Source organism: Nyctereutes procyonoides, unplaced genomic scaffold (genome assembly GCF_905146905.1).
Source record: "Nyctereutes procyonoides isolate TBG_1078 unplaced genomic scaffold, NYPRO_anot_genome, whole genome shotgun sequence".
NCBI lineage: Eukaryota > Metazoa > Chordata > Mammalia > Carnivora > Canidae > Nyctereutes > Nyctereutes procyonoides.
This window is the reverse complement of record NW_026575024.1, coordinates 44461229-44484394: the sequence shown is the minus strand read 5'-3', so window position 1 is coordinate 44484394 and position 23166 is coordinate 44461229. Positions and strand designations below refer to the sequence as shown.

Genomic DNA, 23166 nt, shown 5'->3' with positions numbered 1-23166 from the left:
TACAACCATCACTACCATCCAACTCCAGAACTCTCTTCCTCTTGCAAAACTGAAACCCAAGCTTTGTAAAAAAAAAAAAAAAAAAAATACCCTCCCCCCACTTTGGGAGACCACCACTCTACTTTCTATCTCTATGATTTTGACTCCTCTAAGTATTTCATGTAAATGGAATCATACACTTTTTGTCTTTTCATGACTGGTTTACTGAATACACTTTTAAAAATATATGTCAAAGGTGAGTCAATTCAAAGAAGAATGTTAGGTACGTTAATAATAGGGAAGATGGTGCAAGAATAAGAGAAAAAATGTGGCATGATGGGTGGAATTTGGGCTGAGACAATCTGGATTAAAAAATAATATTTAAAAAATAATAATATTTTGCCTACATTAATGTTTACAAGGCTTGCTCTTGGACTCAAGGGGGAAGATGATCCCCTAAAAGTATCTATTTGCCACTGTTCAGCTCCCTTCTTCTCTGAGTGCAGGCTATTCCGAGTGCCCAATGGATACTGGCTCCAGCTCCCTTGTCAAAACCAAGGTCAGATCCTGTTCCCTCCCTATCTCCTGCAGCTGCAAGTCATCTTTTGGCACATTCAATTCCTTCACCCACTGTGTATACATATGCACCTCTGGGCCACTGACCCCATTTTACTCTGCATTACACTTCACTCCCTCACTAGCCTAGCTTCACCCCCAGGCAGGCATTGATCATATGCTTGCTGTATGCATGATGGGGGATTGGTTCAGATCTCATCTGCAAACAACAGGTTTATTCCTTGTGAATGAGGAAGAGAAGCTCAGGGGGCAACGAGAAACATCATGGGCACTCGGTCTCTCCGTTAGCTTCTTTCTGGGTCCCCCATGTATAACATCTGATCCAGGTCTTCCCTCAGCCAGGTCCAACAATAGAATCTGGCTGCCCAGCCCCAGTCTCAAAAGACAAAAGGTTCTTGTCTCTCTGTTTATCAGGAAATGGGTGGCAAAAATCACCACAGCTACCAAGATCCTCCTGGCCTTTGGCCATCTTATGGCCTGGGGCAAGAAAAGGAAGCAGCCCAAATTCTTCCAGAACAACAAATCTAAAGTGTTCTTTCCTCATGGCTCATGAATTTATTTCATGGACAGGCCCTCCAACCTCCCACCAGCTGGCAAGGGATGGGCTTTGGATATAAAAGTCAATACTGAGTTTTAGCTGATGCCCACTGACACAGAGCATTAGTGATACATGCTTCACTTAAGGTTCCCCCAAACATAATGCCCTATCCCAACACTGAGAATGAGATTTAATTTCAACAAAATGGGTTGACATGTACCAGCTGGTTGAGCACAGAGAAGACAGGAGTAGAGAGTATTGGCAGTAAAGCTGCCTTTTGTAGAGGTATGGAAAAATCCAGAATGGTAACCCCACACGCACACCTATGGGGACTTTAACATTCAGTTCTCGGCAAAGTTCTCACTTACCTGGAGTCAGGATGCATCAACATGCGAATTTCCTGCACATGTGAATCAACATCAAGATGTTAGGTTTTGTAAGGCATGCATGGTTTAAGCTTGATGCTGGCCTCCCCTCAGCCTTCTAATCTCCAGTGGTTTGGTATGGTTTGGTAGAAAGAGCACTTGTAGTCAGCTGGGATCAAAGCCTCAGCTGACTCTTCCTATCTGTGAGGCCTTGGCTTGTCGGTATATGTCACTCAGACTCAGTTTCCCCTGTCTCTAAAGATGAAGTCTTATTAGAAAAAGGAATCTGTTACTAAAACAAAGTCTAAAAAGAATGGACTCTAAGAGTCTAGAATGTCCTGGGATCTATGAATAAAGATTCTGTTCAGCAGAGTTTCCAGGATGTCTCTTTCACTATCCCTTAATTTCCAGAAATTCAAAAAAAGAAAGAAATGCAACCTTCTTGCAGATGGCCCGGGGTGGGTCCTTGTAGCTGGTGCATTCTTCATCCACCATTAGGGTCTAGTCCCAACCTGGACTCTAGCGCTTGCAATCCTCAGCTTTCAGATGTGGCAAAAGAAAGGGTAAAAAGTTTTTTCTCTTGATATTTCACTAATAGAGGCCCTCCTTCCTTATTCTGCCCATGTGAAGACTTCAGCCTAACAAAGCCTCTTCACATGAGATGGCTTCAGCGGGTCTCAAAGGCAAGAAAGGTGCAGCCTGGGGCATGGCACTGCCAAAGGCTCAGGCTTCCAGGAACAAGAGGCCAATGCAGGAATCATCTTGAGAATTAAGGACCAGACGAAACTGGGAACCCTGTGTCCACCACAACCTTGCTGTTACAGTAGATCCTCATCTACATATCAAAGGAAAGCAAATATACCCCAGATATCTAGCAGTGGCCAACATGCCAGGCTTGGTGTGAGATGAATCAAGGGCTTCCTTGGTCTTTGGGGGAGAGAAGTGAGGGGTCTGCCATCAATGGTTTCTGAAAATATACAAGTAGAAGAGGCCCCTTATGTGGAGAGACAGAGAAAATAACTGCTCACACAAAAGAGATCCATCTGATAAGTATTGTTGGCACAAGGACCAGTTTCAATTTTTGTTACACAAACACACATATGTATATATATACCCATAGAGCAATGCAAAATTCCCAGAAAACCTGCCATTTCAAAAATACCTACTAGTTGATGTCCAGTGATATCCTACTTTCAATCATGAAAACATTTTGTTAGAATTTGTGAAGGTGAATTAAACCCCTACTCTGAAATATTTAAGTCTGGAGAGGAAGGGAGGCTCAAATTCATTCTGGCTACACATGGGGGCCCTGGCTGATTTCTTGCTTGATAGAAAAATTGCCAGGTGAGCTGAGGAAACTTTTACCCAACACTGGAGATGGGAAAAGTGAGGGGGAAGGCCTGGAGGAGAGGCTACCCCTATAAGGATCACTGCCTTTTTATCTGAGTCCCAGGGTTATTAGAGACTTTCTAGCTTACTCAAGGTCAAAACACTAGATAGAAACACTGATGGAATGGGGGTCCAGCTCTCTGACCCATATAGTCTCCTCTAGCATACAAGTTGATATTTTAATTTCTTGAGGCCTTTCTTTGTCCCTTAAAACTCTAAAAGAAAAGAGACTAATATGTTTTGGGTTGCAGGTTTTATTCCCACACTCAATGGGCTTCTGCTTTCCGAGGAGGAGGCCTTAGCTTCCTCAAAAGGATTTCTAAGAGCGTGTGTGAAGAACTTTCAGGGCCTTCAGTGATTTTTCAGCTCTTTACTGAGGACTAGGAGGAGTGAACAAGGCAGAAAATGGAAACAGAAATGCATGTCTGCCTCCAGGCAGGAGGAGGCACTGCCATTTTCATAGAGGAGAAAGATCTGGTGACTTTTATGGCTTATGAACTTCCTGTCATTCAGTCTCCAGCTATAGATGAAAAGGGCAGATAAGGAGCCAATGCTGGCAGGGACCTTCACTGGTTCCTGTAAAACTAAGAAAAAGAAACAAAGAACATGTTGTCCTGGCTGCCTTTAAAGCTGAAAACAGGAGAAAGAGCCAGGCAGGCTCTAAGTCTTGGCCTGCTGACCTCTGACCCTGAGCAGTGGCCTGCACCAGGCTTCAGGGAAAGGCAGTCATTTCATGGATTTGCAATTCTTTGTGTTTAAGTGCTTTTGGTTATACTAGTTAACTAGTTAGTTGGACTAAATCTCAACTGCATCCTAACCAAGCACATATTTCATGGCAGAATGCACTACCAATATAATAGTGAGGCAAGGTCTGTAAAAGCTAAAATGTATTTAACTCCAGAGTATGCCATCTTAAAATTGTGCACCCAAGGGTACTGTGGGCAGGGAAACCAGCGACTAAATTGGAAGGCGCTATCCCTCAACATAAATGGAATCAATTTCTAGGACATGCTGTGCATTTTCAGGACCATCAGAAACCTCCTGGTTAAATCTGTGAAAATCATGCATGATCTGCCATTTAAGAGCACAGAAAAACATTGGAGGGATACACGCAAAGGAAAAGAAATACGAAAAAAAAAAAGAAAAGAAAAGAAATACGATAGGCAAACGATCAAAAGTGGTTCTTTCTCTGGGAGTGGGTTCATGGTAATCTTTTTCTTTTTGACATTACTCTTTTTCTACAACGTACATGTTCTACTTGGTCAGCAAAAAAATAAATCTTGAATGTCCTTTTTGAAAACCTTCCCCAATGTAATAGATGTCACCAATCAAAACAGACTAAAGAGGTGTTTGGAGCATTTTTGATCTGGAGGCTTACCTGATTCTTTATTTAAGGTTAAAGTGGGGGGACTCATCTTTCCTAAAACCATCTCCTACCTGGAATAACCTGCTTCCTTCATCAAGTTTTCAGGATATCTAGTATACTCCACTATTATATCCTCATTGCATTATATGATACTTGTTTACAATACTTTCTCCCACATCAGGCTCCCTGCATGGAGCCTGCTTCTCCCTCTGCCTGTGTGTCTTTGCCTCTCTTTCTCTCTCTCTCTCTGTGTCTCTCATGAATAAGTAAATAAAATCTTAATAAAAATATATATATAAATAGCCTTAAAGAAACAATACTTTCTCCCTGCACTGTTCCACTGTGTTCCACGGTATTTTAACAAATAATACTTATTACATATTTTCTTGAAGTTGAACTTAATTGTAGCTACACTGGTGAAAGTATAAGCAAAGAGTTGGTCAGTCTTCATGGAATTCCTTGAAACCATATTCCAAACACCCAGCAGTGGCTTCAAATCAAGAAATAGTTTAAGGGTTTTGCCGGGGGCGTGGGGGAGTGTTGGGGGATGAATCAAGATATAGCAAAATATCCTCAATGGGCATGATAGAAAAATTTAAGTAATCTCTATACCCAACATGGGGCTGTAGTCCATGACTCCAAGATCAGGAGTCACATGCTCTTTGACTGAGCCAGCCAGGTTTCCTCAGTTTCCCAAAGAAACCATAAATTTTGATAATACCAAACACCCTTTTCCAGGTTCCTAAGATACTGCAAGATATATCCAATACTCTGTAGCCAGTGATTATTGTGAGCTTCCCATGGGAGCTCATAGGAAAGAGGAAAATCAACCTTTGTGACAGGTGTGACTGGTTCTAGGAGAGTGGCCCACTCTCAGATGCTGTGGGAATTGAGGATGGGCCCTCAGCTCTAAACCAATGGCCTGTGGTGCATGCAGCTTTCCAGATGCGGCAAAGGAGGAAATATTTGTTTTGCTGGTTATCAGTACCCATGACACAGATGCTGTGAGAAGACAAAATGCAAATTGATTTTTGCATCTGATGACTTAAACTTGCTTCCCGAAGACCACATGAATATACTCTCCAAAATCTTCAGAAGAAAGCAGGTATAGATTAATGAAGAATGATCACTTTGTATCTGAGTGTATCTTTGTATCACTTTTCCTTTCAAAAGGAAAAGATGGAAAGAAATAATTTGAAGTGACATTAAATTCTATGTCTGAAGTCACTGTAGTTGAAATATATATTTTAAAATACATATGTATTTTTTAAATATGGGAAATTGGATTGGATGCAGATGTATTCTGAGTTGCAGAGAAGAATTAAAACTCCAACTATAGCTCTACTAGATTTATACACATACATTTCTTAGTTATGATGCAGCTAATAGCCTTGGCCAAATTAATTCATGAGATGTTGAATATTTCCACATGTAAGTACTGAACAAAGTACAGCATAAAACAAAAGAATCCAAGACATGGGGAGAATTTCATTAGTGTTTTTTTTTCTGCTACAAGTTTATGATCTAAGATTCATAAGCAGAAATACAAACAATAAAAGGTACATATGTACTTACACCATTCTCATAATTTCTGGATTGTTTTATCTTTTCATCTTCTCCTCCCAAATAATCCTTTCCATAACTTCATGCTTTCCATAAATATCACCCAAAGAAATGGCTATGAACATGCCCCCATTACTTTAGCCTTGAACTTAAGCATGCAAGAATTATAAAATAATGCTCTGCTAAAACTAAAGAGTTCCCATTCCTGACTCCCACGGCACTGAGATCAGAACTTGAGTCACAACATACAGGTACTGTTACCGGTCTTCATCCATCATGTTTCCAGAAGCTCTAAATCCACCCACCCTTCCAAATAGCTAAAATGAAAAAGCAGCCAATACCAAGAGTACACCAGCAGAACAGAGCATTTGGAGCTCTCATAGCTGATGGTGGAAGTGTGAATGAATGACTATAATAACTGGAAAATTCGTGGGCACCATTTACTGACGCTGAATATTTAACCATCGTACAACTCAACAACTGCACTCCTATATTCTTAACTGAGGGGTGTCACCAAAAAACATGTACAAGAATGTACATAGTAGCATTATTCAAAATAGCCCTAATGTGGAAATAATATCCTGTAATGGTAGAATGGAGAAACCAATTATGTTGGGTTCACACAATGAAATACTACACAAAACATCAAACAAAAGAAGTCAGAGTTAAAAGAACACATGCTATATGATTCCAGTGACACGAAGTTCAAAAACAGGCAAAACTAATCTATGGCAATACTAGTCAGGAGAAGGGTTACCCTTGGGGTGCACAGCACCTGCGGGGTGCTGCTATGTGGTATGTTTACCACTGAAAATTCACCTAGCTGTATACTTATCTGTGTGCTTTTTCTAAATCATGTTTTAGTTTGGTGGAAAGTTCTTTTTTTATAAGGCAGCACTAAATGAGAATGAGTTTCTCCAGAGTTTCTTTGCTAGGGAGCAAGCTTAAGGCCATTGCCCATTTTCAAATTTCTATTTTTTTATGCACCAGCTGAGGTCCCCTATCTGCTTTATAGGGTAATGTCTTGTTTCTTCAAGAGGCTTCTGATACTTTAATACCTTTATAATCTCCAAAGGGCTGGCATCTTTCATTTGTCCATTCAAATATTTACTGAGTGTATGCTACATACACTCCTGAAGTTCTGCTGCACTTCAGGAGACTTACTGGAGTAGAACACTGGGCATCTCTTCCCCAGACTTTAAGCCACTAATCTCCTTTTCTGACCTTCTGTTCTAACATCCAGTCAGCCGGAAAAAAGTGAAGGGTTGTACTAGGGACCAGGAATCTGAGCTTTTTGCAGGTTTGGTAGCAATGCCATTGTGTAGCTGTTGGGAAGCTGAGAACTTCCTGGGGGACACAGACCCTTGCAGAAGAAGTCAGTGGTGGTGACCAACTGCTATACTATAGTATTGGGCAGCACTGGCCAAGGAATTTTTGAGTTCTATGCATCTGATTTGGGGTGGGGGAGGGGAGGCTGGGGATAGAGTTGTTTTTTTTTTAAATATTTTATTTATTTATTCATGAGCGACACAGAGAGAGAGCGAGGCAGAGACACAGGCCGAGGGAGAAGGAGGCTCCATGCAGGGAGCCTGATGTGGGACTCGATCCCAGGACTCCAGGATTACACCCTGGGCTGAAGGCGGGTGTTAAACCAATGAGCCATCCAGGGATCCCCTGGGGGTAGACTTTTAAGACCCTGTCTCATCCCCATGGGTCCACTCATGCTGGTGTGTACTAGTGAGGTGGCAGTAGGAGTGAGGAAGGTAGGAGAGGAAGAGGCAAACAAAGGTAACCTCAGCCTTTGAAGACTTGATCCAACCAGGCCCCCGGCATCCTGCAAAACCAGCCTGAGCCTCATCTTATGAAGTTGCTTTGTTTGATTCCTCTATTCTACCTGACAACGAAGGAAGCTTCAGAGATTTGTCTTAGCCTAGAGGTGATGGGTCCAGATGGCAATGAGGGTGGAGGACTGTCTACATCATGCCTACTGTGTCTGCCCCAACTAAAAGTGAACTGGAAAATCATGGGGGAGAGAGGAAAGCACAAAGCTTCCCCCCCACACACACACTCTAGTCTTGAGGGGGAAATGAAGCAGAGAAGGAGGAAATTAATAGCCTTTAGAGAGAGCAGCAACAAGAAATCCTTGCTCTCTCTTCTGGCTTCCTAGCTTCTTTTTGGTAAAACACTAGCAGAGGGTATAGAGAAGATCTGATCAGATGCTCCTCTATTGGCAGATGTTTACAACAGCTCATAACCCAGAAGTGGCAGAGAAAGCATCACTGGCACAGGGCGGGAAGATGCCCTGGTCCCTCTTCTTTGCTAGGGAGCAAACTTAAGGCCCATTGCACATTTTCAAATTTCTATGTTTTTATGCACCAGCTGGGGTCCCCTATCTGCTTTACAGGGTAATGTCTTGTTTCTGTTTCTGCAGGAGGCTTTTTTTTTTTCTTTTCTTTTCAGGAGGCTTCTGATGCTTTAATACCTTTAGAATCTCCAAAGGGCTGGAATCTTTCATTTGTCCATTCAAATATTTATATTTATTGAGTGTATGCTACATGCCAGACACTATTCTAAGGCACTGAAAAAACAGCATTGAACAGAGACCAAACCCCTGCTCTCAATGAGCTTCCCTCCAAGTGCTGGGAGGCAAAAAATGCAATTTAAGCAAGTGAACATATATGTCAAATCTGCACAAGTTCTTTGAAGAAAAATGAAGTCAGCTAAAGTAACAGAAGAAATGATGGTCCAAAGGTGAATACTTCCTGGAGGAAGGGCATTCCAGGCAGAGGGAACAATAAGTGCAAAGGCCAGGGGGTAGGATCCTTCTGGGCAAGGAGCCAGTGGGGCTGGAGAGAGGAACAGAGAGGGGAGAGGTTGTGAGACAAGAGGGCAAGGGGGGAGGTGGGGAGTCAGACCCCGGAGCATCTCAAAAGCCATGGTGATTTTTTTTTTAATTTTTATTTGTTTATTCATGAGAGACACACAGAGAGGCAAAGACACAGAGGGAGAAGCAGGCTCCCCATGGGGAGCCCGATGCGGGACTCGATCCCAGGACCCTGGGATCATGAACCAGGCTGAAGGCAGATACTCAACCTGTGCCTGCCCCAACTGAAGCTACCCAGGCATCCCAGATGATTTTGGTTTTAAATAAAAAGTACCGAAGGGCTTTGAACAGAAGTGACATGACTTGGATTTAGGTGAACGAAAGTCAGATCCTTCTCTGTGCTGCTTAACTAACAGCCCAGGGAAGGCAGGATGGATGAAAGCACAGGCACTGGGCAGGCATCTCCTGCAGTTGTGCTGCTGGGGTATCTTACAGGTAGAACTGCCAAGGTGTGGAGTTAAGAGATGGAGCACGGATATGAGAGACTGAGAGGCAAGAGCAATGGCTGTGAGGCCCAAGCACCTGCAGGCATGGTCACTGGGATGGGGAAGACCAGGGAGAAAGCAGGTTTGTGAAAGGAAACCAAGGGCTCAGTCTTGGTCTTTGTAAGCTTGAGATGCCAACGGCTCCACTGAATGGATAGCTGGCTGCAAACACCTGGATTCAGAAGAGGACCAACCCAGGGATATAAATCGGGAATTGTCAATATACACAGGGTATAAAAGCCACAAGACTGGATGGGATTAACTAAGAAATTACTTTACAGATCTCTTTTTAGTCAACAGCATGCTGTATTTGTCCACTGTCAGCATTGTGCAAAGTCCTTTACAGCTATTAACTCACTTAATCTGGGCAGCCCTGGTGGCTCAGTGGTCTAGTGCCGCCTTCAGCCAAGGGCCTGATCCTGGAGACCCGGGATTGAGTCCGACGTCCGGCTCCCTGCATAGAGCCTGCTTCTCCTTCTGCCTGTGTTTCTGCCTCTCTCTCTCTCTCTCTCTCTCTCTCTCTGTGTGTCTCTCATGAATAAATAAATGAAATCTTAAAAAAAAAAACCTCACTTAATATTTCTTGCCACCCTTATGTCAGCCTCTATTATCATCATCCTCATTTCACCGATGTGCTCACTGAGGCGCAGAGACTTTTAAGCATCTCGTTCAAGATTAGAGGGAGAGAGAAGCGGGGCTGGGGAGAAGAGGCTTGAGCTCTGGGTGTTCTGGGGTTAGGAAGGGAGGGAGATGAGAAGGAACCAGCTGGAGACCACCAGCAACAGCGAGCGAGGAGAGAGGAAACCAGGGAGTATGGTGTCCCAAAGCCAAGCCAATCAAGTGTCCCTGGAAGGGGAGGTAGATCAACTGTGTGGGATGACGCTGATAGGTCAGGAGGTAAGAACTGACCTTTGGATAGAAAAGCGACATCTTTACTTTCACTAACCACGTTCTGAAGCTAACTTCCTCCCATTTTGAATGTAGACAACAAATCCCAGGAGTTCCTGTAGTTGCTGATGCTGTCACCAACAGAAACCCCAAGCATTTCATTGTTGGTGAGGAAGTACTGTTTCTGGCCGTCTTTGCTTTCAGATGATGGTAGTCCCTAGCTTTGTTATTTAATGAGTTAATAAAGAAGTACCTATGCTGTGAAATCATGCGTTTGGAGAATTCTATCACTCTACTGCAGAAGAATTGTTTTCCCTGTGTCATCCTGCATATTTTACTTTATGCATTTAAAATATTATTCGGAGGAGGGGGTCCATGACACACGAAAATCTTAAAGATTATCTCAATATTAACCACAAAGGAGCAACCAAAAGCCAATGCAGGTAGAGGGATAACATTCCTGACGTAGGGCACCAGTGTGGCACTTAACCCAGTGTTCAACAAACGAAGAGACCACAGATACTTTGCGGTGACTGCGGCTGGGGTAGGTGAGGCTGTTACCACAGCTCCCACTCACTGAGGAAGCCCCAAAGGAAGGTGATGTCAGTGCATCTGTGCAGCCAACAGAATGTGCCCAGACAAGGTCCAGGGGGTAGGTGGTGGAACGCTTCTTCTCTCCACAGGGGTTTCACTTGATGTGACTCTGCTTTCTCACTCTTCCCCTTTGGGCTGCTCTGTGCTAGGCTGACCTGCTGTTTCCTTGTGGCCAGAGTTCTGCTCTACTTTTATTTTGGAAACAATGGAAGGTCCCCTTTACCCTACCTCTCTGATCTCTGGACACCCTGACATCATCAGGCAAAAGAGACAAATTAGCAGCAAAGTCACAACTCCCTGTTTTGACAAAATCAGTGAGAGACCCTAGCACAGAAGCCACAGCCTCATTAATCATACAGGTCCTGCATCAGCAGAATGAGGGCCATACTGAAGCTTTATCTCATCTTTATCTTTATCTCCTATCTTTAGTTAGGAGACTCAATGAGATGCCAGCTGTGACGCACTTAGAACAGTGGCTGACATGTGGTAAACACTGTACGCATTGTTCAATAAAGACAATCTTGCCTTTTCTCTTTCTTTCCCACTAAAAAAACCAAGTAAAATGCGTCTGAAATTTCACAAATTCATTGTTAACCAACATAGCATTCAAGAATAAGTGACATTAATCTGAAAAACATAGCTATTATGGGATGCTTACAGTCATTCTTAAATTTGAAAAGAAAAAGAGATGTTAAAGACGAGATGGCAGCCCAACTCTCCCAGCCCAGTATCTACTGCAGTCAGACATCAAGATCGTGATGTGATGGACCTGACATACCATCACGTCTTCCAGCAAACCTAACATCCCTGGGCCTTGCCACTGGTGTCTGTCATCTATCTGCAGAGCTTGGGGACTACCTTGCAGTGTTGTGCTCCCTGGCTGCAGGAGAAATAAAGCCACTAAAGCTTTGTTCTTTGTCCCTTGTCACCAACCCGGACTCCCACTGTAATTTTAGCTCAAGAATGCAAAGGGGAAAGGGAAATCCCCTGGCTAAAATTCCACTTCCAGGGAGTCTGGCATTATTTTGAATGCGAGGTGGAGAGTCTTTAAACAAAAATCACTGTGCATTTGTTTAGTTTGTGGAGAAAAAAAATTAGTCATCAAGGTCCAGGGAAATCAGAGAATGCCAGGATATTGCTGCAAGGAGCTGGGGACCATTTGGTCTACCCCGTCATTTTGTAGAGAAGGGAAGGAAATGGAGGGCCTGCCACATTTCCACAGCGAAGGAGGAATAGGGTTCTTCCAGGGACACAGGAGAGTTAAAGCACCACCTTCTAGCTGCAAAGTGCCTCCTGGCAATTGCCTGCTCCCGCTGGCAGTCTAAGGCAAGGAACAAGTTGGGCTGGTTTAAAACTTGCCTGGGCAACCAGCAGCACCTGGTTTGCCTGCCATTGCTGGATTCCTGCATGTCTCATGACTTGCAAGCAAAACCCACTTCGTGAATCTCACCCTCACACGGCACAACGCTGCCTCGACCCATTTCCTGGGAAAGAGGGGAAAGCTAATAATGCATCTGGCCTCCAAAGCACCAGAGGTCTGTGTCACTTTGTAGTGATTAAATTCTGTTGCCTTTTGCTAGCGAATTGCAGCATTCAAGAGCTAAGATGAGGTTGGAGTGACCTCCTCCAACCTACCACCCCCACCCTGACCTCTGCACTCCCATTCTCCTGATAAAGGCCAGTCGCCTACAATTTACTCAGATCAAGTGTGATCGAAGCATAACACGTCATGCTTAGACAAGCATAGCATATTGCCTTCCCCCCTTTCTTAGTTATTTACAACCACATCCAACCTCCAACACACTAGGTCACATTTTAGGCTAATGGCTATGGTAAGCGCCAGGGATTTTTCTGACCTGAGAACGCAAAATGAGTCCATCCTCTTTAGGGCTCCCCTTTAAACCTTCTGGAGACTGACACGGGCTACACTGAATTCTATTTTGCACGCGGAGGATCCTGCTGCGTTATTGTTTCCATCACTGTGAGTAGGTGGATACAACAGATAGAACTTTAGGTTTCCGGGTTCTGGTGTCAGGAGGCATTGAGAGGACGTAAAGTTCAAGTGCCTTCAAAGTGATTAAAATAAACAGACAACTGGTTCCTAGGCCACTCCCACCTCCTACAGAGTGCTTCATTGGGAGAGGACACCACGCTCCCAGTTCCCAAACTTCTAAGGAACCACTGAGATCACAGTCTTCGTAGCTGCTAGGGTCCACTTAGCCCCCATCTGACGCCCGGCACCTGATCGTCTCTGTCACCTGTGGGATTCGCTGGCTTCCAGTCCATTTTCCAGGCTGACATCTGTCTGCACCATCTCCTGTTTCAGTTCTCCGATCTCCGAGACGATTGTGTCAATGAGCTATTCAAAGACAAAAATAGTGTGACGTCAGGCAGTGAAAGAGGCGTGTCCAGAGCCTAGGGAGCTTCAGCCACTTCAGTAGGAGCACAGAGAAGACCACCTTTTTTTTTTTTTTTTTTTTTTTTTAAATCCTGGCTGTGTGAATTTCCTCTACCCAGGGGAAAAAATAAAGAGGGTGGGAGCAGCTTTTTCTAAAAGAAAAAGAGGAAGAACTTAGGTTTCGGTACTGCCCTAAGAAAAAGGATATGACACCCAATTTGGTTTCTCAACATGAATACAAAGAGGAATAAACAAATCTGGGTAAAACCAGGCTTCCACATTCATTTTGTTAAAGTCAAAACTCAAGAGGAATTCCCTGAATTAAAATGTATATAATCACCGTCTGGCTACAGAAATAAGATTATTTGTTTTTGTTTTTTAAAATATTTTATTTATTTATTTGAGAGAGAGAGAGCACATGTGAGGTGGGGGAGAGGGAGAAGCAGACTCCCTGCTGAGCAGGGAGCCCAGGGTGGGGCTTGGTCCCAAGACCCTGAAATCATGACCTGAGCCAAAAGCTTAACTGACGGAGTTACCTGGGTGCTCCAGAAATAAGCATTTTAAAAATACATATATAGTTTGCAATAAATTTCCAGAAATTAAGCTTACTACTCATCCTAGTCTTTGCTTTTTATTTATTTTGTTTAATAAAGAAGACTTTTAGGGGAAAGGGAAAAGAGAGGGCTGCATGGGGTGCAGAGTGAGTGAACCATAGGAGGAATGGAGAGGGAGATGTGCCCTCCTCTTGCAGAAGGCTCATGGGGGCTTTGCATCCTTTAACCACATACCTGGGAAGAGATCACATCTGTCCCTGAAGGCTGGTTAAATTCTTCAGCCCACCTACTCACTAATTCTCAAACAGAATCCTTTCTGGTGCTAACTAGGCACTCTATGTGTAGAGCAGCTATTCTCCAAGTATGTCGCTGCCCACTAATTTTTAAAAACATATAGCGATTTTTTAACATAAATATTTATGTCATCATGTACCAGATTTATTATTGTTTTGAAATAAATATTTTCAAAATTTTCTCCATTTTAATTCCTGATACAGCAAGCATCTGTAGCTATAATCCATCATGAACACAAAGCTCTATGGGGTCCTCCATACTTTTTAATAGGATAAAGGAATCCTAGGACCATAAAGTTTGACAATCACTATTGTAGCTAAAGACAAGTGTTGTCTTGCCTCAAGCAGCTTTTATCCCACTCAGGCTCTGGCAGAAACTTCATTTGAGCTTACAGCCTGTTCTAAAATGTTGACCACATCTATTCGTTCATTAATTCAACAAACCTTTACGAGGACCCAATTCATGCTACAAGCACAGAGTAAGGTTAACAGTTTTCATACAGATGACATTCTGGTGGAGCAGAGACCACAGCCTTGAACACGGAGAAGTGCCAGGATGAAAATAGAACAAGGTGATGCTATACGAGGCAGCTAAGCTGTCACCACTCTAGGGTAGGTAGATTGGGATGGTGAGGGTGGAACTTTGAGGAAGTGATGGAGCCCTAAATGACAAGGGAGCCATGAAAAGATCAAGAGAAGACCCCTCCATATAAAGAAAGTCCCAGAGGCTGGGGGGGGGGGGCACTGGCAGGAGAGGCAGGTGGGGACCAGAGGCTCATTGGCATTCTAGATCACAGTATCTATAAATTTGAGTTTTCTACACTAAGAACCATCAAAGGGCTTTAGGAAAGAAAGGCATTTTCTTTATTGTATGTTCCAAAAAGATCATTTTGACTACTGGCTAGAGGTGGTTTATAAGGGCAAGAGGAGAAGCAGCAAGACCAGTTTGTAGGCAACTGTAGGGATCCAAGCAAGAGTGGTCCAGGTGGCTTGCACCAAGGTGGTAGCAGAAGAATTAGAAAGAAGGGGGGAAATCTGAGAACAATTTAACACAGAAATTTATAAAAGCTGATTGACTTAATGTAGAAGTGGTAGGAAGAGAGGAATCAAATTCAACTCCTACATTTTTTTACCTGATTATCAGATAGGTGGCAGTGCCCTTGACTGACATGGGTAAGGGTTAGGTTTTAGGAAGAAATCAAGTTGGATATTGGGTCAGTTAAGTCTTGACTTTCTTATTGGCCATTAAATAAATTTGGTAAGTGGCTTTTAACATTCAGTATGGAGATATTTATACATGTGGAAGTCATTGGCATATGTGCTGGCATTCCAAAGCCCTGTGACAGGGAGAGATTATCTGAGGAGAAAGTGGAGATGGAGAAAAGGTCCCTGCAAATAGCTCTGCACGATCCCAAAACTTGGACATCAGAAGAAGGGGGGCCGGCCAAGTCCTCCATGCTTAATGTGTCCCCAAAGTGTGCCTGGGATGCAAGCTGTAGGTGAACATTCTAGAAGCACTGGGGACATGGAAGAGAAAACGACCAGGAGTTCCCTGTTATACATATCCCACTGGCAAAAATTTAAAAGTCTGACAATATTTGAGAATGAACCCAAAATGCTGTTAGAAGAGTGTTATTTGTATAGCACCCTCTGAAGAGCAATTTGGCAATGTCTTGTAGAGTCAATGACACACAGACCTCCTAGATATGTTCTCTAGAGAAATCTATGCACATGGGTGCAAGGAGACCTTTATAAGAATATTTGCTGCACCATTATTCATAAGGAAACCAAATTATAAGCACTTAGATGTCCATCAATAAAAGAATGAGTAAACTGAAGTATGGAATACTATATAGCAGTTAAAATGAATGAGCCAGAGCTAGCAGTATAAACACATATATAAACTAAATGCTCAAAAACTTTTCATAGAAGAAAAAACACTTGAAAAGGGTTACATCCAGTATATAAAGTTTAAATCTATCCCAAACTATATAATTCAATAGTGTTTATAAATACACACATAGACTACTCCAGTGTGTGATATACGGGCTATAATCTTAGTCCAGCATAGTGGTTACCTCTGGAGGAGAATGGATGAAGATGTTCATAGGTAAAGAGGTTCAACCACCTACATGTGAGATTTTCTTTCTTTTTTTTTTTTTTGAGATTTTATTTCTTAAAATGGAATGGCAAAATGATAACATGTGACAGAGCTGAGTGATGTGTTTAGCACTCTGTGATTTTCTGTATGTTTATTTATAATAAAAATTATTGGGAAAATAAAAAGGGTGGATGTGTATGTAAATGGAAGGGGCTGGAAGGACCGAGAAGGTGCAAGTAAGTGGGGCGAGTGAAGGTGTAGTCTGAGTGTCTGTGCTGAAGTCCTCCATTCTCTGCTGGGTCACCCTCCCATTCTGGGCCATGGCTATGGTCCTGGGCAGGGGAGTCACACACAGGAGGGTCACCCACAGCCTCAGGCAAAACTAGGAGCAAGCGTTCCCATCGCCAGCAAGGAGACAGGCCTCTAGGCACCATCATCCCTTCATGGCCACCATATTTATTTGAATGTAAAAATAGCCTTCCCCAGAAGAAGCCTTCTCTGGCCAGCCTGCTCCTCCTGATGCTGATTTTGCTGACACCTTCAGTAGCAACCCTAGACCTCCACATGCCATACTTGCTTCCTTCTGTGTACCTAACCAAACACAAAGAACCTAGCAGTTGTGTTTCTCATTTGGCAGCACTTGGATGGCAAATGATGAACAACACCATTTACCTGAAATATAGAAGGGAAGTTCAGTGATAGAAAGGTGGACGAGGACAGAGGGTGCACCTGGTTGCATGGCCACGAGAGCCTTCCCTCTATTGTGTAGGTGAGGATTTTGTCACCTACTCTCACCCTCTATTCGGCCCTAGCTCACTCATCTGATGGCACAGACTCTCTGAATGATGTCATTATACCCAGCAGGCCCCTCCACCAGCAAAAGTCATCCCTAAATATCTGTTCCTCCCTGAAGTCTGCCCTGGTGTGAATGATTGGATTTAAGATGTTCCCCACATTGTTCCCAGATACATGTATGTTTGTTTTTAATACCTATAGATATTTGATCTCATCTCTTATGTTCTTAATGCTGTTTATCTTTGAGGATAAACAGAGATAATCTGCCACCCACAGAGGGGGGCAGTTTTAAGCTAAGCTTTCCCATGTTAAAGACAACAGCAGATTCAACGTTAAGTGCTTTATCAAAGTTGGTGTTGCAATAGAAATTTCTCCAAATCTGCCTACACAACCCAAGACCCCACCTCATCCCTGTGCCTGTCCAGAATTCCTGCAAGACAGGGGGCTGCTTAAGCACCTGCCAAGCAAGCACTGCTCTTCACAACCCTATTTTTCTGCCCAGGACATGTGTGGACACTTGGGAAGATAGCCACAGAGCCAACTGGCTCTTATTCTGTGCAATCAGAGTAAGACAGGACACCAGGTTCCAAGGCACCAAATTAGTGAGACAGTGGTTCTATCAAAAACACAGTATTTGTATCATTTCCAGAAAACTACAAGTCATGAGGAAGTCCCCAAATCATGACAGACACTGACATGCACTAGGCATCACGGAGTCCACACTGATAAAGCCAGGGCATTGTCTGCACTTCCTTATCTCCCACAGGGAAACAGAAGTGGCATGCTTGCATCCCCACACAGGCACAGAGAGGGCTGCTGTGTACACCAGGAGAGAGGAAGGCAAGCTAGGAGTTGGGTATCTGGATCCCCTCCCTCATTCTACTCAGAAACCCCTGTCCTTCCATCTCCCTCACAGATGAGCATTGGTGCATAAGAAAGCACAGGAAGCCTGAATGGTTCACGTGGGTGATTTCCATGCTAACTGGCATCCAGGCCAACTGGCAGGAGAAGGGATCAGGAAGGCCAGGAAGGCCCAGGTTCTTTTCCTCTGTGATCTGAGATCACACCCAGGGCTCTGCCTGGGCAAGGCTGGGTCTGCAGTGTCCCGGGCGAGAGTGGGAGTCTACACTAATTTGTAATCATTCTGGTAATCTCCCCATAGGAGGGAACCTCCTTTGAGGGGCCACACTGCAAGCAGCATTGTACAATTTCAAGGATGTCTAGTTGCAGCAAATGCCTGGTGGTTTGGCAGCATGGACCAGTGGTGAGTGCAACAACTTTGGGCTGCCTTCAAATCCCATTCTGACACCCTGTTGGTTGGGTCCTGGACCTATCTGGGCACACACCTTAGATCCCTGATGCTAAAGGCTTATGCTACTAGGGGGAAGCACTGTTTATTTTTTTAAGATTTTATTTATTTACTCATGAGAGACCGAGAGAGAGAGAGAGAGAGAGAGAGAGAGACACAGGCAGAGGGAGAAGCAAGCTCTAGGCAGGGAGCCTGATGTGGGACTCGATCCCAGGATTCACACACTCTGGACCAAAGGCAGGCGCTAAAACGCTGAGCCACCCAGGCGTCCTGGGGGAAGCACTGTTGGAGGGTTAAAAAGGATGGTGAGATGAAAACACACTGTGACAAGCACCTAAATGCTTCACAGTTCTTGTCTTATTTAAATTCTCTCTGTTTTATTAACTGTGAGCATTGCCATGAAGCAGAGTGATACTAGGAGATACTTCAAATAGACACAGACATCTCCCAGCCTGGAAAGAGGCTATTTCATTACTGGGGCAGACCTGACCTACAAAAGGCCAGTGTTTGTGGAGTCCAAAATCCTTTGACAGCTGCCCAGAAGTCTCTAATCTCAACATCTGCCCACTAGATGCCTCTTTTCCCCGACTAGGGACAGAAGTCTTGATGCCACCATTCCTGCTCACACAGGAGGCTGGAGGGAGGGAAAGGGGAGGGACTCCAAATCTTGTGTTCTTTCTTTTAGGGTTAGATAAAGGAGAAAAATTCTCTTGAAGGCCAAGCAGGATTAAAAGGAGAAAGTGTTTACCGAGCAAGTTCTGATATAGCCTTCTTCAAACGGCAAGTCGAACTAGGAATGTTATCATGGTGTGAAAAGGGATATGCTGCAGATATGGCAAAGACTTGAAACCTAGGGTATAGGAAAAGTCAAGTGTTTAGCTCTCAGCTATGGAATTTCTAGTCCTCCAGTGCATCAACTTGGCCTTGGGGTGTGATGCACCTTTACAGTCCCATCAACCCTGTGGGATTAGACCTACCTCCAGGTCATGAAAAACCACATTACCCAAATAATCCCTTTCCTGTCTGTTTCTGTTGAGCTCAGGGAGCATCATGGTCTGGTGGGCACATCCCATGTTGGAGCTCCTCTAAAGTAGTCTGTAAACTAATGGGCTCCTTATTGACCTTCGAACCTTCAGATGATCTCTGCCCCCAGGAACTGTCGCCACGGAAAAAACAAACAAAATAATGAAGGCTCCTTCCTTCCACTTGCAGAAGACTGTCTAGAAAATGATGGTAGAGCATCTCAAAACCCTGTTATTGGGATCCCTGGGTGGCGCAGCAGTTTGGCGCCTGCCTTTGGCCCAGGGCGCAATTCTGGAGACCCCGGATCGAGTCCCGCGTCGGGCTCCCGGTGCATGGAGCCTGCTTCTCCCTCTGCCTGTGTCTCTGCCTCTTTCTCTCTCTCTCTGTGTGACTATCATAAAATAAATAAAAATTAAAAAAAAAAACTATAAAACCCTGTTATTTTTTTGCTTTCCAAATTTTGTGTGTCACATCCCCCAAGAGTGTTTGCATTTATATTTTTGAAATTTAGCTGTAATTGTAAACATAATATATGAATACATTCTCATTGAAAAACACAAATTGTTGTAGTTAAAGCTAATCTCCCTTGACTATTACCCATAATCCTTTTCACCTACCCAGAGGTAGCTGTTTTGTGTACACCATTCTTGAATGGTATCATTCTGTGCTTTTTCTACCCAGTGGAATTGTACTGATGAATTGTCCTGTAGTTCCCTGATTTCATTCAGTGAAATGTGGGATTTATCCACATTGATACATGAAGCCCTAGCTCATTCTTTTTTTTTTTTGCATTAAAAATTTTATTTATATTAAATTAATTAACATATATTATTAGTTTCAGAGGTTGGGTTCAGTGATAGATCAGTTGCATAATAACAGCCAGTGCTCATTACACGTGCCCTCCTTAATGTCCATCTCCCAGTTATCCCATCCCCCCACCCAAATCCCCTCCAGCAACTTTCAGTTTGTTTCCTAGAGTTTAGAGTCTCTTACAGTTTTTCTCCCTCTCTGATTTCGTTGTTTTATTTTTTCCTCACTTCCCCTATACTCCTCGGTTTTGTTTCTTAAATTCCACATATAAGCAAAATCATATAATTATCTTTCTCTGATTTTGCTTGACAAAATACCCTCTAGTTCCATCCATGTCATTGCAAATGACAAGATTTCATTTTTTTTAATGGCCGAATAGTACTCCCATAATTCAATTGCTCTGTTGTAGGGTAGCTCTATTTTCAACTTTTTGAGGAATCTCCCTACTGTTTTCCAGAATGGCTGCACCAGTTTGCATTCCTACCAACAGTGTAAGAGGGTTCCCCTTTCTCTGCATCCTCGCCAACATCTATTGTTTCCTGAGTTGTTCTTTTAGCCATTCTGCCTAGTTCATTCATTTTAAGTGAGAATGTTTTTCCACCTTAGGGGCATACCACATGGGGATATACATAAGGATATACCATGTAGCCATTCTATCTTGACATTTAGGTCATTTCCAGTGTTTTGCTGTCAAAAGCGGACTGTGTTAAACAACTTTGTGTACTGTGTGGAACCTCACAGAAAATGCTGGGCTCCATTCATGTAAGAGGTTATGAGGTGGCACCACATTGTTCTCCAGGTGGCTGTGCCAAACTATTCTGCTCCATTATCTTTGGAAGTGTTCCTTTCATTTATCAGTGTTTGATTTTATCAACTTTTAAGCTTGGCCAATCTGATGAGTATAAGTGGCTTCTTATTGTTTTAATGTGGTTTGCTCGGATTCTATTTTTGTTGTTCATTTGTAATTGTTCCTCATTTATCTGTTGCCCATCTTGGAGTTTCTTGGCTTTTCTCTTTATTTAAAAGATTTTCTTTCATACTTCTTTTTGTTTTTTAATCTCCTTAAGTTTTTAATGTTAGTAGAATCAAAATTTTTTCATTATGGCTCTTGTTTACTGACTCTTGTCTAGGAAGACATTTCTTTTCTTTCTTTCTTTTTTTTTTTTTAAAGATTTATTCATTTATTTTAGAGAGTGAGTGAGTAAGCAGGGGAGGGGCAGAGGGAGAGGGAAAGAGAGAATCCCAAGCAGTTTTTACACTGAGTATGGAGCCTGATGTGGGTGGGGCTTAATCCCAGGTCCCCGAGATCATGACCCAAGCTGAAATCAAGAGTTGGAAGTTGGGGATCCCTGGGTGGCTCAGCGGTTTGGCGCCTGCCTTTGGCCCAGGGCATGATCCTGGGGTCCCGGGATCGAGTCCCACGTCGGGCTCCTGGCGTGGAGCCTGCTTCTCCTTCCTCCTGTGTCTCTGCCTCTCTCTCTCTCTCTCTCTCTCTCTCTCTCGGTCTATCATAAATAAATAAATCTTTTTTTAAAAAAAAAGAGTTGGAAGTTTAACTAACTAAGCTACTCTGGCGCCTCTAGGAAGACATTTCTTATCTTGAAGTTAGAAAGAATTTCCCCTCTTTTCTGCTGAGACTGACATGTAGTTTTGCCCATTTACATATAATATATTACTATAAGTAGGCTTTTTTATTTGTCTGGAGTATAATTTTATGTATGGTATGAAGTCAGGACAAGGAGGGGAGGGATAACTCTAATATGGCCCATGCTAGTTCTCCAAACCCCTAAACCTTGGACTCTGGGATGGCTATATCTGCCTCAAGGTGCCTTCTACAGGCTAAGGAATGTGCCAGAGGGCTGTCACCTTCAAACATGCCCAAAGGTTAGGGATGACCTGTGAGGCAGAAGACAGAACTCTGCCCTTGATTTCTTTATTCCAAATGGAGAGCAAATGAACTCAACAGCATTTTTGCAATAATTCATCTTAGCCTTGCTGATTCAAAACATCCCCTGATCATAGCCAGAACCTTCCTATTTACTAAAAAACAACATTCACTATCTTTTTATTCCTCTATCTTTTTATTCTACTTTGGAGTTAAGAGAAAAAAATACCTCTACATACTTACATACAGAAAAAGGTGATAAGCAACACACCCCCATACTATCCTCTGAGTAAAGTGAAACAAATGGTTTGATGTTAATAACCTTTTGTTTTTAGCTCAAAGTAAAAAAAGAGCAGTGTTAAAAATAGAAATACGAGGCTCCAAATGGAGTCACTTGTGCAAAGCCCCATGTCGCAAACCAGGACTTAATGCCTAACCTAACTGCAGCTCCAAACTCTCCCAGGAGTGGTATTTTAAGCCAGTCTGCAATTTCCTAATCAACAGTGGTAATGTAAACTGAAGGACAGACCCAAGCCCTTCCCCAAGAGGAAGGTGACCCAGGCTGAAACAAATCTTTCTTTTCTTTATCATGTCCTTGTCCCTACTCCCTTCTGCCTCTGCAGGTCTCCCATGTTGTACTACTCCTTGGAGCTCCTTTCTACTTGCTGGTCAAGATGCTGGCCCATTCAGAAACTGTTGGCCAATTAGACCTTCAAGTTTACTCAGTTGAATTGTGCTTCCTAAATAGCAGTATTTAGAGGAAACAAACACAAGTGAACAAATCTAATATTTAAAAGCAGAATTTGGCTAAATGACTGGCTTGGAATTCCTTTGACTCTGCAGCTTCAAGCGCAATGGGTCCTTGAATAAATCATTTGACTCTTTAAATTCCCTCATCTGTAAATTGAGGATATGTTGAGACCTGCCTCTTGGGGCAGTTTAAGAGTCCATGGAGGTGACGCAAGCAAAGTCCACATCAGATGCACATTTTTATATTTGTTGGTGGGGAGCAGGCTTACCAGGTTACATTGCTCACCATAACAAAAATCAGAGGGTACTGGAAGTACAGAGTGGGATTAAGGTAGCAGGATGTGTTGGCTGATTGTATCTGTTGGGGAACACAGCTCCTTGTACAATGCTCATGAGAGAGACATCCACATGCTATGCCCCTAGGGGCACTTCAATTCCATGGGGTTTCTTGGGGCCCAACAAGCATGAGTGTTCTTAAAGTGGATAGAAACAATTGAAATTAGGAGATTTCCAAGAAATTCAAGACCTGGTATCCTTTGTGTGCATGGATATCTTCTGGGTATACTTCAAGATGTTGAAGGATCAGGTTTTCATACTTTTAGCCTCTTGGACCTTCTTAGA

General features: G+C 43.2%; 1 protein-coding gene across 9 annotated transcripts in view; it reads right to left on the bottom strand.

Moving 5' to 3' along the window:
• Positions 1-23166, bottom strand: part of RIN2 (Ras and Rab interactor 2) — a 213502-nt gene that overhangs the window by 51006 nt on the left and 139330 nt on the right. For 5 of the 9 annotated variants that reach the window (XM_055344968.1, XM_055344975.1, XM_055344982.1 and 2 more), the window contains one exon: positions 12886-12986. The exons of 2 other annotated variants lie outside the window; for them this stretch is intronic. In XM_055344968.1, the coding sequence (XP_055200943.1) occupies positions 12886-12986 (101 nt within the window). 2 more of the 9 variants (XM_055344994.1, XM_055344989.1) reach the window with 2 other exon arrangements.